The 16182-nt window shown below is 50.4% G+C and overlaps 1 protein-coding gene across 1 annotated transcript in view; it reads left to right on the top strand.

Moving 5' to 3' along the window:
* Positions 1-16182, top strand: part of DNAH9 (dynein axonemal heavy chain 9) — a 127141-nt gene that overhangs the window by 7456 nt on the left and 103503 nt on the right. The window contains exons 7-13 of the mRNA XM_061362980.1: positions 515-662; positions 2079-2253; positions 6255-6428; positions 7127-7334; positions 11724-11889; positions 12670-12772; positions 14314-14553. Coding sequence (XP_061218964.1) covers positions 515-662; positions 2079-2253; positions 6255-6428; positions 7127-7334; positions 11724-11889; positions 12670-12772; positions 14314-14553 — 1214 coding nt within the window. The remainder of the gene's footprint in view (positions 1-514; positions 663-2078; positions 2254-6254; positions 6429-7126; positions 7335-11723; positions 11890-12669; positions 12773-14313; positions 14554-16182) is intronic.

Below are 16182 nucleotides of genomic sequence, written 5' to 3'. Positions count from 1 at the left end.
GACTGAGGATCCTGACCCCAGATCCATGCAGGAAGCTGTCATCATCTTGGAGATCTGTCCAGAGCTCTCTGACTGTTGATAGGTGACCATGGCTTCAGTGTTGCTGCAAAAGTGATGCTACTGTGCAAAGCCCTGTATAGAATGGATGAGAAGAGGGACAGTCTCTATCCCAAAAAGCTCCTGATATTCTGGAGGAGTACATGAAGTATAGGAAAGGGAATGAAGATGTCCCCTAATTGTACATATGGGGAGATGGGGTCCAGAGCAGTAACATGACTAAGGCAAGACTGTGTTCTGTATTTGGGGCAGGGTCAAGAAAGGTGTTCTGGTTTCCTGAGTTAAGTCTCTTCACTGTTAATGTTTCCATTGTGTGTGTGGGGGATAGGTATTGGGACACCAAGGTGTATTTGATGGGGTTTTATTAGTGTGAAAGTAGCTGAGAAATTCTGCTGGAGAAAAGGAAGAGTTGCTTCTCTGTCCTTACTGTATGTTCTCTCTTACCCTGGGCCTCAAGGCATCCTGTACATCAACCCGTCAGACCTGGGCTGGAATCCCCCAGTGAGCAGCTGGATTGACAGGAGGGAGATCCAGTCTGAGAGAGCCAACCTGACCATTCTGTTTGATAAATACCTGCCAACTTGCCTGGACACCCTCAGGACAAGGTACCATTGAGGACTAGCTCTGCTGGCAAGGGGACACAGCTGTGCTGTGCTGCACATGACATGGGTGGCTGGTTTCCTCCTTGCCCCTGAGAGCCCTGAGCATCACTGGTTTGAGCTCAGAGAAACAACAGGCCCTGGGCCTCCTTAGCTTGAGTTGGCTTCATAGTGGTGCCCACAGGGAAGTTGTTCTTGCTTGTCATTGTGTGAGACAACTCTCCTATACCATGGGGAGGGCTGGCCAAAGTAGAGTCCCAACAAACTGAAGTAAGGGATCTTCTGCTATCCTCTGCTTGCTTCCTGTAGTTGTACCTTCATTTAAAAACCCCCATAGAATCATAGAATAGTTCGGGTTGGAAAGGACCTTAAGATCATCCAGTTCCAACCCCCCTGCCATGGGCCGGGGCACCACATGCTAAACCATGTCACCCAAGACTCCATCCAACCTGGCCTTGAATGCTGCCAGGGATGGGACATTCACAACTTCCCTGGGCAACCCATTCCAGTGCCTCAACACCCTTACAGTAAAGAAATTCTTCCTTATATCCAATCTAAACTTCCCCTGTTTGAGTTTAAACCTATTCCCCCTTGTCCTTTTGCTCCACTCCCTGAGGAAGAGTCCCTTCTCCAGTATCCTTGTAGCCCCCTTCAGACACTGGAAGCTGCTCTGAGGTCTCCACGCAGCTTCTCTTCTCCAGGCTGGGCAGCCCCAGCTTTCTCAGCCTGTCTCCATACGCAAGGTGCAGTTGAGCATGGGAGTTTCCAGCCACGATGGGAATGTGTCAGAAGCAGCTGCATTAGTGATAGCAGTGGGCTTTTGAAGTAGGAGCTGCTCTCTGAATGACCAAGCTGGTTATAGCTGTTGGCAGCAGAGTGCATGAGCCATTCCCCACTCCATTTGCTAACCGTTGTGTCAGCCCGTGACACGCAGGATTAGCTGCAGGCAGCCCCGAGCAGGGTGTTTTTGTAGCTTGCTTAATTCAGAAATTGTAGAACAACCTTTCCAATAGCTGTCATTACTTTATGGAGGACTCGGGCGCTGCTGCAGTATTAGTTTGGAATTCTGTAAGTGGAGCTTAAATGAATGTAAAATGGCAAGATGAAAGGTTTTATTTGATGACTCCTCTATTTGACCGCTTTTGAAGTGCTCGTGCGCGCAGGAAATCACAGCCTTTAGCTTCCATTTTACTTCTTTCAAGAGGATCAAAGTTTTAAAACGCTTCAAACTTCTGATTACTGTTATTACTTGTGTATGTGCCGGGGCCAGCGGGTCTGCAGGAGAGGAGGGCTGTTCTCTCTCCTGCTGTACCAGGGAGCAAGACACGCACTGCTGGCAAGTAAAGTGCCTAGAAAAAGCATTTCCAGCCTTGCTTGCCTGGGTTCTGAATAACTGTGATGCTGGACATTGCCATCCCTTAGGTTTAAGAAGATTATTCCCATTCCTGAGCAGAGTATGGTTCAGATGTTGTGCTACCTCCTGGAATGCCTCCTGACGGAGGAGAACACACCTCCTGACTGTCCCAAGGAGCTTTATGAACTTTACTTTGTCTTTGCTGCTGTCTGGGCTTTTGGTGGATCAATGTTTCAAGACCAGGTAAGAAGGAAAGTGCCACTTCAGCATCTTTTATGCAGGCCTTTTACATAGTGCTGTTTTCCTGGGGGTCTCATGTAGGTGACCATAACTTAGAAACCTGAATGCAACAACTCCTTTATGTGAAAGACCTCAGAAGAGAAGGGCTGAGGGGTCAAGTGATAAAGGCAGAGGGATGTTCGATTATCATAGAATTCCAGGCTGGTTTACCCTGAAAGGAACCTTAAGATCATCCAGTTCCAACACCCCTGCCATGGGCAGGGGACCCCTTCCACCAGAGCAGCTTGCTCCGAGCCCCTGTGTCCAACCTGGCCTTGAACACTGCCAGGGATGGGGCAGCCTCAGCTTCTCTGGGCACCCTGTGCCAGCGCCTCAGCACCCTCACAGGGAAGAACTGCTTCCTTCTTTCAGTTTCAGTTTGAACCCATCACCCCTTGTCCTATCACTGCAGTCCCTGATGAAGGTCCCTTCCCAGTATCCTTGTAGCCCCCTTCAGATACTGGAAGCTGCTCTGAGGTCTCCACGCAGCTTCTCTTCTCCAGGCTGAACGGCCCCAACTTTCTCAGTCTGTCTTTGTATGGAGGTGCTCCATCCCCCTTATCCCTGTGTGGCCCCAGGTTAATTTATAGAGGCCTGTGGATGTGCATAATGTGATCAAACTAAGACTGACGTATCAGATGGATATATAAATGGAGCAGCCTTCCATCCCTCTGACTGTGCAGGTAGATGTTGAGCCACAAAACCAGTCAGTGCTTTGTCATAGGCTGAGGTTGGTGGCTGTAGGTGCTCAGCTTGAGCTCCCTCTGGCAGCCTGCTGTTTGGGGTCTGTGGCATGAGCTCCTGGGCTCAGTCAAGCTCTTGGTGGGTGGATGCCCACACCCAGGACTGTAGTGCTGCAGGGCACAACCTAGAGAGCAAGATCTTCTTGGACCAGGAGGATTAATCAGACTGTGGTTCACTAGTGGCATCTCTGATGTTCAAACTACACTCGGGTCTGAGATGCAGAGGAAGACAGGGCAGTACTCTCCATGCTGCTTCCTGCAGTGCGTCTGTCCTGTGGATTTACTGCTGCTGTCAGGCTCTGAATCCACCAGCTTGCATTAAACAAGGTTGGGGTGGTGATGGTGGTGGTGATCTCTTGCATTGTGATGTTGTTAGAAGACAGCTTTCTCAGGGTCAGCATTTGGTACTGAACATTTTCAGCCCCCTTTCAGGTCCTTGTCCTTAAAACATGGGAGAAGCAGAGACCTCTCCAGCCAGGCTGAAACACACCTCCTTGGTGGGAGCTGTAGCATGTTAACAGCAGTGACCTTGGGAAGGGTATTCTGCAGACTTGCCTGGGAAAAGCAGGGTGAGCTGTCTAAGAGCACATGGAGCATGTGAAGACCCAGGTTTTGAGTACCGGGTTTTCAGGAAGTAGCACAGGGCAGTGTGAGTACCTGCAAAGTCTGCAGGCTGAAATACATTTAGCATCTTCTGGAGCTGCTCACATGTTCTGCCCAGTCCCTGCTGGGAACCTGTTGGGTGGTTGCATCTCCTGGTCAGAGGATACCTTGTCCCCAGGTTTAAAGCGTGTAATCTTGACCTGTGGGTCTGCTGTGTGACAGGACACTGCTGTTGAGGGCTTAGACATTCACATCTGCTCTCTAGTGGGCTTGTGTCAAGCTCTGTGTTGTCTGGAAATGTGTGGGGCTCTCCATGGACCTGACACCACAGATCCTTTCCCAGCTCAGGTGGAGGCACTGCCCTTCTCAGGGGCTGCTCAAGTGCTCACTGGGGTCTGTGTTTTAACATGTGCTTCAGTGCACCAGCAGCGTGTGCTGGGCTCCCCGTGTGCTTCAAGGTAAGGAGCAGATGTTTTGGGAAGTGATAACAACAGAGGTCAAGCTCAACCATCCTGCCTCATGGCTGTTGAATGACCACTGTAAGACCAGCTTTCTTGGTCCCTGTGGAAGACTTAACCCTGCATTTCCTCTGTGCCAGCTGGGAGATGCTCAGCCTTAGTGTCATCAGTGCAGGGTGACATAAAGGCAACACAGCGAAGCCTGGGGAGCACTGCTTGTCCTTGCTTCAGCAGTACAAGCTGCTGTCTCATTGTAGGAGCTCACAGCTCCTTCAGCAAGTTGGCTGGAGCACGCTTGTGTAGCAACTGAACACTGTGCTCCCTGAGCCACAGCAGAGTCAGTCACAGAGTCACAGGAACAGCCAGGTTGGAAAAGACCTTTAAGATCATCAAATCCAGCTATTCCCCAGCACTGCCAAGGCCACCACTAAATCCCTGGCACCTCAGGCTCTGCCTGGCTCCCTGGGGAGGAATGGCACGGACACATGTGCCTGGGATTGTACTGCAGGGGCGCAGCATCTCTCTGCGAGCTTTGTCTTGGAGGCTGGACTCTGCGTTGCTGCTTGTGATGCTCTGTAAATGTCAGGAGTGTGAGTGTGAGGATGCGGCAGCCGGAGCGAGGGGAAGCCTGATGAAAAATGATCCAATATAAAATCTGTTTATTGCTCTCCATTGAAGGTGCCCTTCGTGCTGACCTTTTGCTGCCGAAATGTCAGGAGAAACAGTCTGGAAAGCTTCCCGCTTCTCCGTGCTTGTTGGTGGGGAGTGGGGGCCCCTGGATAAAACCAGATGATAGATTTGCCATTTCCAGCCTCTGAAATTAGCAGAAATCCATATGGGCTTTGTGTTAAAGCAGCAGCTTGAGTTCAGCACTGCTCTGGCAATAGAGCTGGGGCTGGAGCAGCTCCACTGAACTACTCGGCTGGGGGGGGGTTGTGGGCAGCCCCTCACAATGCAGCTGGAGGCAGTTTGCCTCTGCAGGGGTAAAGGCACCCTTGTGAGAAAGCTTTTAGCAGTGCTGCACGTCCCTCCCCACTGCGGGCTGCTCTGCTGCTGGCACCGAGGAGTGAGAGCAACAGAAGGGAGGATAACGGTTATTCTGCTTCTCTGAACAGCACGGGACTGCAAAAGCATGGGTACCAGTAACCTGTCTGCTCTCGTGGTGGCTGGTGGCTCAGGAGGCTTTACAGAGGCCACATGGTTCAGTTCAGCTTCTAATCCAGTTTGCTGGTGGAGGCTGAGCAGTCCATGGGCAAACTGTTGGTGGCTTGGGAAAGCACATTGAATGGCTACGGGGAGGAGAGACCTGCAGATGCCCCAGGGCCTGTTAGAGCAGCACATTATGTATTTCACAGACATCTTTCTAACAGCACTTTCCCCCTCTTTCTCCCACCCCTTTCTCCCCAGGCAGGGGTCTGTAGTCCCCACTGTCTGCATGGGAAGGTGCTCAGGCTGAGTGACAGGCCCAGTGTCATACAGGAGACCTGGGGCAGGGGACTAAGCACATTTTGCAATTCATGCCCCAGCATCGAGAGCAAAACTGACCCCCAGCTCTTGAAAAATAATCAGGTGCTCCAAAATCTCCATGGATGGAAGATACAATGGGGACAGCCAAGGAAGCGCTGATGCAGCAGCACAGAAACACAAAGGGGCAGGCTCCCTCTCTGATGCTTTGGTACATTGGTGTCTCCAGTCTAGCTTTTTCTAAACACTGTGGCCTGAAAAGAGGCCAGAAGACAAAACCTAAGTATTAATAGAGGGGTGTGATTTATGAGGAAAGGCTTTAGTATGCATGCTTTGGCTACCCATGACCACAGATGTAGATGGATGTTGAGTCCTTGTCTGTCAGAAGCAGCAGAATCAATCAAGGGGTCTGTTTAGTCATGGGCACGTATTTCTCTTTTTCAGATTGATCCATCTATCTAATCTCAGACATACCAACAGTGATCAACACCAAGGATGAATTATTTAGGGGAATAAATAGGAGTGATGAGAAGGAATGAAGAAGATGAAAAATTAGGTTTAATAGTAGGAAAAGGGATAAAACCATTATGAATGGAATGTGTTTAAGGACTAATCCTGCTCTGGTGGCCTGGGATAGGTAACGTTCTCCAGCACTAATGAATTTCTCCAGATTAGCATATTTTCTCCACTTTTGCAGCTCGTGGACCACAGAGTGGAGTTCAGCAAGTGGTGGGTGGCAGAATTCAAGACCATCAAGTTTCCTTCGCAGGGCACAGTCTTTGACTTTTACATCGAGCCAGAAACGAAGAAGTTTGAGCCTTGGTCTAAACTTATTCCCCCGTTTGAATTTGATCCAGAAATGCCATTACAGGTAAGTGAACCTCACATGCGTTTAGTCTGGGAGCAGTATGTGTATTTTAGTATGTGGGCATTTCAGTGAAGTCCCGTCATAATAAAGGTGGCTTCTTTATGAGGTACAACCAGATTACCCAGCTTTTTCTACAGTGCTTTGGCTGTGAACACATCCTCCATCCATCTTCCAAATATGAGTGATGTCTGTGAGGGGCACGCTCAAAGCCACCCAGTGACCCTGGAGCTGGTGTGCCCAGGGTGCAGGATGGGGGGGGGGGAATTTGTCCTTCAGAGAGAAGCAGGATGTGAGACAATGTAGTGACAAAGCCCCTGAGACACCATGTCATCATTCTGTGTGGCTGAAAATAGAGCTGGTTTTGTGATCTGGACACAAAATGAGCCTTTCTGCAGGTACTGAATTGTGTTTGCCAGCTCTGCTTTACTTTCCTTTTACAAGTGCCACAGTAAGGAGCTGGCTGCTAGAAATTGTTCCCATTTTAGGAAAGCGTGTGTTTGTGGGGACATGCAGGTGCTGCTCCGGCAGCCAGCTCCCAAGGTTCCCTCTGTACAGTTTGATTTTAACAGGTCTCTTCCTGCTGCAGTCTAGAAACTGGGGCCACCTCCCTCATTCCTGGCTCCCCTAATTGGGCTTCTCCTGAGAAGGTGACTGTGGGCTTGTGGATGGGGGTGCTCATCTGCTCATTCTGCCCCTCTCAGGCTTGCCTGGTGCCCACCACTGAGACAGTCCGTGTGCGGTACTTCATGGACCGGCTCCTGGAGCGCCGGCGCCCAGTGATGCTGGTGGGCAATGCCGGCACGGGCAAATCTGTGCTGGTGGGGGACAAGCTGTCCTCACTGGACACGGATGCCTATGTGGTGAAGAAGGTCCCGTTTAACTACTACACCACCTCTGCCATGCTGCAAGGTAAGGAGGTGGCTGAGTCACAGGACTTCTGTCTGACTCAGACAGGTAGAACTCCTGGGGTATCGTTCCCAACAGCCTGTGAGAGAGCTGCCTCTGTTGTCTGTGGGCACTGCATTGACACGCACAGACCCTTAAAACCCACTGTGAAACCCTCAGGTCAGCAGACCCCTGGTTTTGTGGAAGGCGATGTTTTCCATCGTGAGGATTTGAGTGCTGAACACCATGACTCCCTCTCAGGGCTGTGCCAAAGCACGTGCTTAAATCTGCTGCTGTTCTGTACAGCACACAGTGCTTGACTTGAGGTGTGTCTTCAAGATGCTTGAATGTAAGCCCATGCTGAATAAGATGGGTTTCTTGGCTGAGATCTAAACTGTCCTCAGGGTGAAATGACAGGAATTGCATCCCAGTTACCAGTGAGCATGGTGCTAATGGGTATGTGCAGCCTGTAAGCCGGGCCTGCCAGTTCCTGGTGCTGTCTTTGGTTTCCTGCCACAGCCCATCATGGTCCTGTGAAGTAAGTCCCCCATCCCCAAGGGCACAGGACTTGCTGCCCCTGTGGGGCTCAGAGCCCCAGGGAATTGCTGGCCCCCGGGGAAGTCCATAAGAACATCGCTGATGAGGATTTGACACATCAGTGAAGGCTGAAGTTTAAGACCAAGATAAGGTCACTTCTGTCATGTGTTCTCTTCAGAGCTGAATAGAAAGGAGGGAATTACTGAAAAGTGGTTAATTTTGGAATACTTTTTGACTTTGAGTTGACCTAAAGAGAGAGAAAATAATTTGTTACATGTGTTTATTAACCAGGAATTAAATAACCTCCTTTGTTTTAAGTTGAATAGGTCACTGTGAACCAAGGTGCTTCCTTTATGTAGCTTGGTTTGACCCAAGTGTCCTGAAGTCCTTTTACTTCCCCAGCCCCATAGGGGACCACAGAGAAGCTGTGGCTGCCCCATCCCTGGCAGTGTTCAAGTCCAGGTTGGACACAGGGCTTGGAGCAAGCTGCTCCAGTGGAAGGGGTCCCTGCCTGTGGCAGGGGTTGGAGCTGGATGTCCTGTTTGAGCTTATCATTGCCCTCTGGGGCTGACCCACTTTTAGAGAGGTGACAGCCCAGGCTCAGCCCATGATGTGTAACCTGGGGCCATGTTGTGGGGCCGCTTTCTGGGCAAGTTTAAAGGGTTTCTGGTCTTGCTGGTGCCCACCCTCCCAGCCTCTGCTGCCTGTCTCCATCAGCCCATGGGATGGTGCCTGTGCCTCTGCCCACAGTGTGAATGCAGATTATTTGGGTTACGTCCTTCAAGCAGAAAACTTGGGTAAAATCTCACCTTTGGGCCACTCCTGCAGCCCTGATTGAGTGGTGTGATGGGTATAGCCTCCCTTCCCTCCTCCCAGCTGCCCCTTGTCTTTCCGTCCTGGTGTGGGGTCTCTGAGCTGTCTGTCTGTCCACACAGCTGCCTGGGTGGTGGAACGTGCCCTCATTTATCTCCTTCAGGGCGGGTGAGTGTGTGCAGATGTTGAGATTAATGCCAGCAGCCCTGGCAGCACGTCCCTGTTTACTCTGGCTGTGAGCGATGGGCTGAGACGGCGACTTTCTTCCTCTGCAGAGGGGAGCAAGTCATCTTGTGTGGGGATGAAGATGTGGCTGTGAGATTTGCATCGGGAAGCATGATTTATACTGCTTGGCCTGGCGCCCTGCTGCTCATTTTTTAGAGTTAATTTGTCCCTTTCTGTGTGGCTTGTCAGTTGGTTTTTCTCCCCAGCAGCACCTCTTTAAATGTGCAAAACATGGATACCAAGCAGGTTTGCATTTCTTTCCTTTTTTCTTTTAAAAAGCTCCTAATTTCCTAGACCAGGTGGCTATTGCAGGGATTTGTCAGGTGCAGAGCGCGCACCCTTCACTGTAAGCACAGGTATGTGGGTCACATCATCCTCGTAGCTCCCGTGGTGACACCATTGCCATCTGCAGAGGGGTTTTATCCAGACACACTCTGCCCAAGCCTGGGGCCAGCTGGGGGCTTTTCTTTGGTATTTTGTGACTGAATTGCCTTTTGTGTGGCGTTTGGTGCAGTCTCAGCCCATTGCCCTTGAGGACCTCCAGCCGACTGCTTTCCCTCTTCATGCCCTCTTGGACCTTTGCTTCTCCATCATACGCTTCTCCATCCCTGGCTTCTGTCATTCAGCACCTTCTACTCCAGATCTAACTTGAGAAAACCGCCATAGATGTTGGGTGGGTTTGGTGTTGGGTTTTTTACCCTCTCTTGACCAGGACCCAGCAGGCAAGAGGATCCACACTCCCTAAGTCCCATTTGCAGTGACTCTTTCAGTGCTGATTTGAGTGTGTCAGGTTCTCAGAGGCAGAGACATGGACCCTTTATTTAACTGTGAGATACAGCTCTGAATTAAAATGCAACTTTCCCAAACATGTCACTTGATCCCCAGTAATTGCATTTCAGTGTGATGAATCTCCTGCATACTTGTTTAACCTCAAAAAGGGCTGATTTTCTATGTTAATGAAGGCCTCATTAAATTGAGATTAAATGCTTATTTGAAACACTTAATTTAACTTGCTACCAGAAACTTCAAATATTGTGGGTTTACGGAAGGGGGAGAGAGGCTCCACTGAGGGAAGATCCATCATTCCCTTCCTGAGCACAATTCATGCCTTTGTGCAGCAATACTGCATGACAAGAAATCAGCTCAGTTTTGAGGAGTGGGAAAGACAAGCTGTCTGCAGTGCACTGGAGCAGTGCAAAGTGCTGTGGTCTGAGCAAAACGCAGTGTAGAATCATTCCTTAACAGATTTTGCCCATAATAAGGCATTCCTTAAGTGTATGTTTTCACAAGGTGATTTGAATAAGAATTCCCAGTCCCATTTACATTTGCTAGTCTTCCCTAATGACAAAGAACGCTCCTTTGTGTTCTGCTCTGCAGTACCTTAATAGAATCATAGAATCATGGAATGGTTTGAGATTGGAAGGAACCTTAAAGCTCCTCCAGCTCCAACCCCTGCCATGGGCAGGGACCCCTTCCACTGGAGCAGCTTGCTCCAAGCCCCTGTGTCCAACCTGGCCTTGAGCACTGCCAGGGATGGGGCAGCCACAGCTTCTCTGGGCACCCTGTGCCAGCGCCTCAGCACCCTCACAGGGAAGAGCTTCTGCCTTAGATCCAACCAAAATCCCCTGTTTCAGTTGGAACCCATCACCCCTTGTCCTGTCACGTAAAGCAGTGCAAATGAAATCCTGCCTCCATCTCCAGGAGAGCACTGAGCCCCAGGGAGTGAGGATGCTCTCCAAGTGAGCGCACAGCAGAAAGCCCATCCTGGGCTCTGGGCAGAGCAGAGCTCTTGTGTTTGCTTTTCCTCTTACTGAGTCAGTAAAGGTTGGTGGAGCTGCATTCAAAGGGATCAATAAGCACCAAAGCCCCATGTGCAGCAGCGGGGGTGGTTTTTATCAAATAACAGCCCAGCTTTATAAATATTCCCCACATTTTATAATTCAGAGCACCACAGAACCTCAGCCGTGTGCTGAAGGGAATGAAAACCTTCCAAAGCTTTGAAATGAGGAACTTTTATCTCCATGCTTTCTCTTGCTCAGACACGACCCTACTTAAAACTAGGTGGTCATTTGATAGCTCCTGTTGGAACTGAGCCTTGTCACGTTATCTGGAGGTTTGGGTGATGCTGGGGATGGGAGCAGGGAACTTGTGGGTATTTGGTACATTTATATAAATAATATTATTTGGCCTGTTCTGAGGATGTGCAGGAATTTACCCCAGAATCACTATTGCTTTTGTTTAACAGAGGCAAAAAACGCACTGTCAGTCACAAAATCAGCTTTGCTCATGGGCTTCTGTGCCCAGAGCTCTCCCTGTTCCTCCCCAGTGCCCAGCCACTGCCTGTATCACTGGGGCAGGCAGCAAAGGATGTTCACTGCTCTGCTGCACGGCTCAGAATAATACCAGCAAGCAAGATTTAGTTTAAAAATCTTATCCAGAAGGGATTCAAAAGGCTTTATCTTGCCTGAAAAGCTTTGTTTGCTCTGAAGTAGATGTGGTTTGGAGCTGTATTGTGTTTGGTTTGCTGTATTGTATTTGGGTTGCTCTGTTTGGTTTGAAAGGAGGAATTGAGAGCACTCTGATTTGGGTTGAGTCAGACTGCAAAGCTGCCCAAGGGGCCCTGGCACGTCCATGCAGGGCTCTCAGCTGCTCTATGGCTGCACTTTGGTGACAGCCACCATCCTGAGCTGGTGCTGAGATCACCTCTTCCTCCTCACAAAGCAATAACCAGCCCAGTTGCCAGCTGGAGGGCTGTGAGATGAGCCCTGCCTGTCCTGTGCATGGCTCAGGAGGTACAACACAGCACGGTGCTGAGCTTTGCTCCTCTGCTCCACACAGGGGTGCTTGAGAAGCCTCTGGATAAAAAGGCTGGCAGGAATTACGGCCCTCCAGGCACCAAGAAGCTCGTGTACTTCATTGATGATCTGAACATGCCTGAGGTGGATGCTTACGGGACTGTGCAGCCCCATACACTGATCAGGCAGCACCTGGACTACGGCCACTGGTAGGAAGTTGCTTGGGCTTGGTCATCCAAGAGCTTTTTGTTCATCACCTCTTGAGGATGGGGTTTGAGAGGAAGTCACATCCTGGTTCCCTTTCCCGCCCTGTGTTTGCTATTGCATCCTGCTGGGCTGGAGCTTGCTGGAGGCTCTGGGTGAGCACTGTGCACCCTCAGGCTTTCCCCTATCCCCAGCAAACAAGCCTGGCTGAGAGGAGCTTTGCTCTGCTCTTGCTGTGGCTTGTGCCTGTGGTCCCAGTGTGCAGCCTGCAAGGGGAGTGTGATGCTCGGCCTCTGTGTGCTGTGATGCTGGGAGCAGAGGAAGGCCATGGACTTGGCCTCAGCTGGATGAACCCTGCTGTGAGCACTCAATACTGTTTCCAGTCAGGCAGCAGCAACAGCATTTTCTAGGCAGAGGTAATGTGAAGGGAAACCAGTGACAATGTTTTAGAAGGGGGTCAGCGCATTTTACACTATAAGTGGCAGCGCTGTGTTGGGTGGGAATATTTGCAGCTATCCCCATAGGGAATACAGTGTCAGCCGCATGCATACCTGAGCTTGGCCAAACACTTCCTGAGTATGGACCCAGTGGAGTAGAGGCAGTGGATGTCGGGGAAGCCAGGCCATAGACAGACAGGCAGACAAGCCTGTGCCCTGCCATGGGGAGAAGCACAACTTGACCCCCCTGAAAACAAGTGGACATCGGCCCCTCCTTGCCCCAAGGAGAGGCAGCTGCTGTTGCTCACAGCTTGTGGTCACTGAGCTGCTGTTTCCTTCCGCCCAAAGGTACGACAGGACCAAGCTGTCACTGAAGGAGATCAGGAACGTGCAGTACGTGTCGTGCATGAACCCGACTGCAGGGAGCTTCACCATCAACCCTCGGCTGCAGGTGCATGTCCTAAGGCTTATTTTGGGGTGGGTTATTTAAGCATGAGGCTGGAGGAAACTCAGCACATCAGAGAATGGTTTGTGTTGGAAAGGGCTTTAAGGTCGTCCAGTTTGAACCCCCAGCCGTGGACAGGGTGCCTCACATCAGACCATGTCGCCCAAGGATCTGTCCAACCTGGTATCCTGCATATCCTGCTGTCATTTGATCAGCAGAAACGGCATGGATCTCTGCAGTGACTGTAATTCCTAATGGTGAAGCAGCAGACCTTTTCCCTACTTTGTTTTTCCTCACATTCTGCTGTTCAGTCAGTGGAAGAAGCCACAACTTGCTGGTCAGCTTAACACCTGCTTTCAGGACAGTCTCTGGTTCATACAGACCTTCATTTAGCTAACATTTACCCCTGGAACACATTAAGGCCTTTTGGTTTTTGTAATTTCCTGATGGATCTGGCAATATGTTTTCATTAAAAAGAGGTGGTGGTGGTGAAACTCAAACAAAGAACCCCCCCCCTCAAAACAACCCAAAACCAGTGCAGATGCTATAGATATGGTAACAGAGCTATAGATATGGTAAGAGATTTCAAACCTCAGGGCTCGATTTTGGGGAGCTGTGAGCCTCAACCTGGGTCATTAGAGCTGGTTTACTGTGTTACTTACCCTTCCTCCAGCCATGAGACGGAGCCTGGTTAGAGGTAGCCTGGCTGTACCCTGTGCCTGCAGATCAAAGCCACTGAGAGGGACCTGTTGGCATCCCGGGGGGGCAATCAGCAGCAGAGGGGCAGTGCCCTTCCAGCAGCATGGCAGCTGTTTGCTGTGCTGTAGGATGCGGCTTGGCACTAGGCAGTAGTGAGGAGCACCCTGAGACATGGGTGCCCATAGAAGAGCAGCTGTAACTCAGTGGGGACAGATCCTGCTCATGGCGCTGCAATTGTTGGGGAGCCTGGATCCTGATCCTCATGGACAAACCTCCTCACCAGATTGAGCCCAGGCCCTGGCTCCTCTTTAACAAGCTGTGGTGTTAAAATGAAGCATCCTCTGGCTGTATATGGGAATCTTCTCTGTCTGCAAGTTTCAGCTCAATAAAGGGGTCTTCTGGGAGGTGGCACCTTTGAGGGGCTGTTTCTAATGGAGACAATGACTGGCTCTCAGCAGAGGTCAGTAGGACCTGCAGAGCTCTTCAGTGGGCTGAATTTCCAGCAGAGCAGCTGTGAAATGCTGTTGAAAATCCCTTGAGTTTTTTGTGCTTTTGAATCCCTGCATCACTCCCAAGCAGAAGAGAGCCTTGCCAGCTGTCCTCTGCTGAACAGTTGGAAGAGGGAAATAGGTGTACTGCAAGCTATAGAACCATAGAGCATCCCACACTTGGAAGTGACCTCAAAAAATCACCTGGTCCAACCTTGCGTGGGGAAGGGATCCCAGATGATATCATCTAGTGCTGTGTCCAAGCACATCAAGCCCCCAAGGGTGTTCTGCTTGAGAGGTGGTTGTCCATGACACTGTCCATGTCTATGTGCTGACCTTCCCATGTCTTCTCTTCCTCAGCGTCACTTCTGCGTCTTCGCGCTCTCCCTCCCTGGCCAGGAGGCCTTGTCCAGGATCTACAGCACCATTCTGACGCAGCACCTGATGAGTGGCGGCTTCCCAGGGGCTGTGCAGAAGTCAGCTCAGCAGCTGCTTACCCTCGCTCTGCGACTGCATCAGAAAGTAGCTGCCACTTTCCTGCCCACAGCCATCAAGTTCCACTATGTTTTCAACCTGCGAGACTTCTCCAATATCTTCCAGGTAAGTGCAGCTGCTGTCCTGTGGCCTTTGGCTTGTCCCAGTGCTGTGGAAGCCTGTGGATCTGTGTTCCTCTGGGCCAGCTAGCTGGGTGAGCAAACACAGTGACACAGCATGGGTGTCCCCCTTGTAAAGGGAGATCTTGGGCCGTTCACTTGCATTCTTCATTAGGGACTGTAGAGATAGGACAAGGGGTGATGGGTTCAAACTGAAACAGGGGAAGTTCAGGTTCTTTACTGTTAGGGTGGTGAGGCACTGGAGTGTGTTGCCCAGGGAAGCTGTGAATGCTCTGTTTCTGGCAGTGTTCAAGGCCGGGTTGGACACAGCCTTGGGTGACCTGGTTTAGTGTGAGGCATCCCTGCCCATGGCAGGGGGTTGGAACTGGATGATCTTAAGGTCCTTTCCAAACTGAACCATTCTGTGATTCTGTGATTCCCTGATTCCTGATTGCCTTTGGACAGATTCCATAGCATTGGTTTTGAGGAGCATCAGTTAGAAGCTTATTGACTTTCCAGCCTCCTAAGGTCAATGGGAGGGATGGTGATGACTGGTTCCAGAAAGAGGTGCAGATTTGGAGTGGGTTGAAATGATCTCTGCCTATAAGAGCTTTGGCCTCCTGGTCTGATGAGGTGACTGTTGGTGGGGTGGTGGAGCTGGGCTTGTCTCTGCAAGCCTTAGTTCCACCCTTGGGAATGTGGAGATGAATGGCATCTCCACCACATGGAAAGTATTTGATTGCATTGAAGGAGGTAGTGGATACTTCGTGGGCTGCTGGCCCTGAAGACAGGAAAGCAGTAAGTAATCCAACTGCTCTGCTTAGAGCCAGGACAGCTTGTTGGTCTACACTGGCACATCCTCTTAGCTTCTTGATGGTCAGGTACCCAACATGTGCATGAAGGATGTCATTTAAATGGTTAATAAAGAAATCCAAACCAGCTTTGACTTAACTGCTGAAACTGAATCACCACTGGAGCCAGTTCCGTACCAAGGGGAAGTAACTCAGCTTTAGCAGAGATTCAACAGTGGAGGTGATTCTTTTTCCCCCAAAGTCTCAGGTTTGAAGCCTGAGGCGTTACTGCTCAAAGAGCACTTCAGAGTTTGAGGCTGATTGAGAAAGTTGGAGAAAGATCTGAGCAGCCAAACGGAGAGGTTTGAAGCACCAGAACGTGTTGTAAAGCCCCAGGTTGTAATTTGTTGCTGTCCTGATTAATGTCTGTTTTACAAAGTAGGTGCTGAAGGTTCGGTGCCTTGTGGTCTGCTCTGTCAGACAAGAGCTGTAATAATGACAGGCAATGGGAAATTCAAGAACAGGCTGCTGCAAAAGTTAATAACTCCATTGTGTCAAGAAGGAATCAGACCTGTCACTTGTGCTCAGCTAAACATGAGCAGCCTTTGACAGTAGATGTGGGTCATGTTAAATCCCGGCTTTAGTTCATCTGTGCTTTGAAAGGCAGAGATGGAGAAAAGCAGCATTTCAATGGTGAGCTTTAATTTTAGCTGTGCTCTGCTTGGAAGGTGCTGAGGGGGTGGGATATTAGGAAATGTCCTGCTGGATGCTGGGCCACAGGGTAGGGGCAGTGCCAGGAGCTCAGGTGGCTTTTTGGTGATGGCATTTTTGGAGCCTGGCTCCTG

This window comes from Neopsephotus bourkii, unplaced genomic scaffold (genome assembly GCF_033783945.1).
Source record: "Neopsephotus bourkii isolate Nb327-2 ecotype Australia unplaced genomic scaffold, CSIRO-AGI_Nbou_v1 NB_5, whole genome shotgun sequence".
NCBI classification, from domain to species: domain Eukaryota; kingdom Metazoa; phylum Chordata; class Aves; order Psittaciformes; family Psittacidae; genus Neopsephotus; species Neopsephotus bourkii.
The sequence above is the reverse complement of the archived record's forward strand: the minus strand, read 5'-3'. Positions and strand labels throughout refer to the sequence as shown.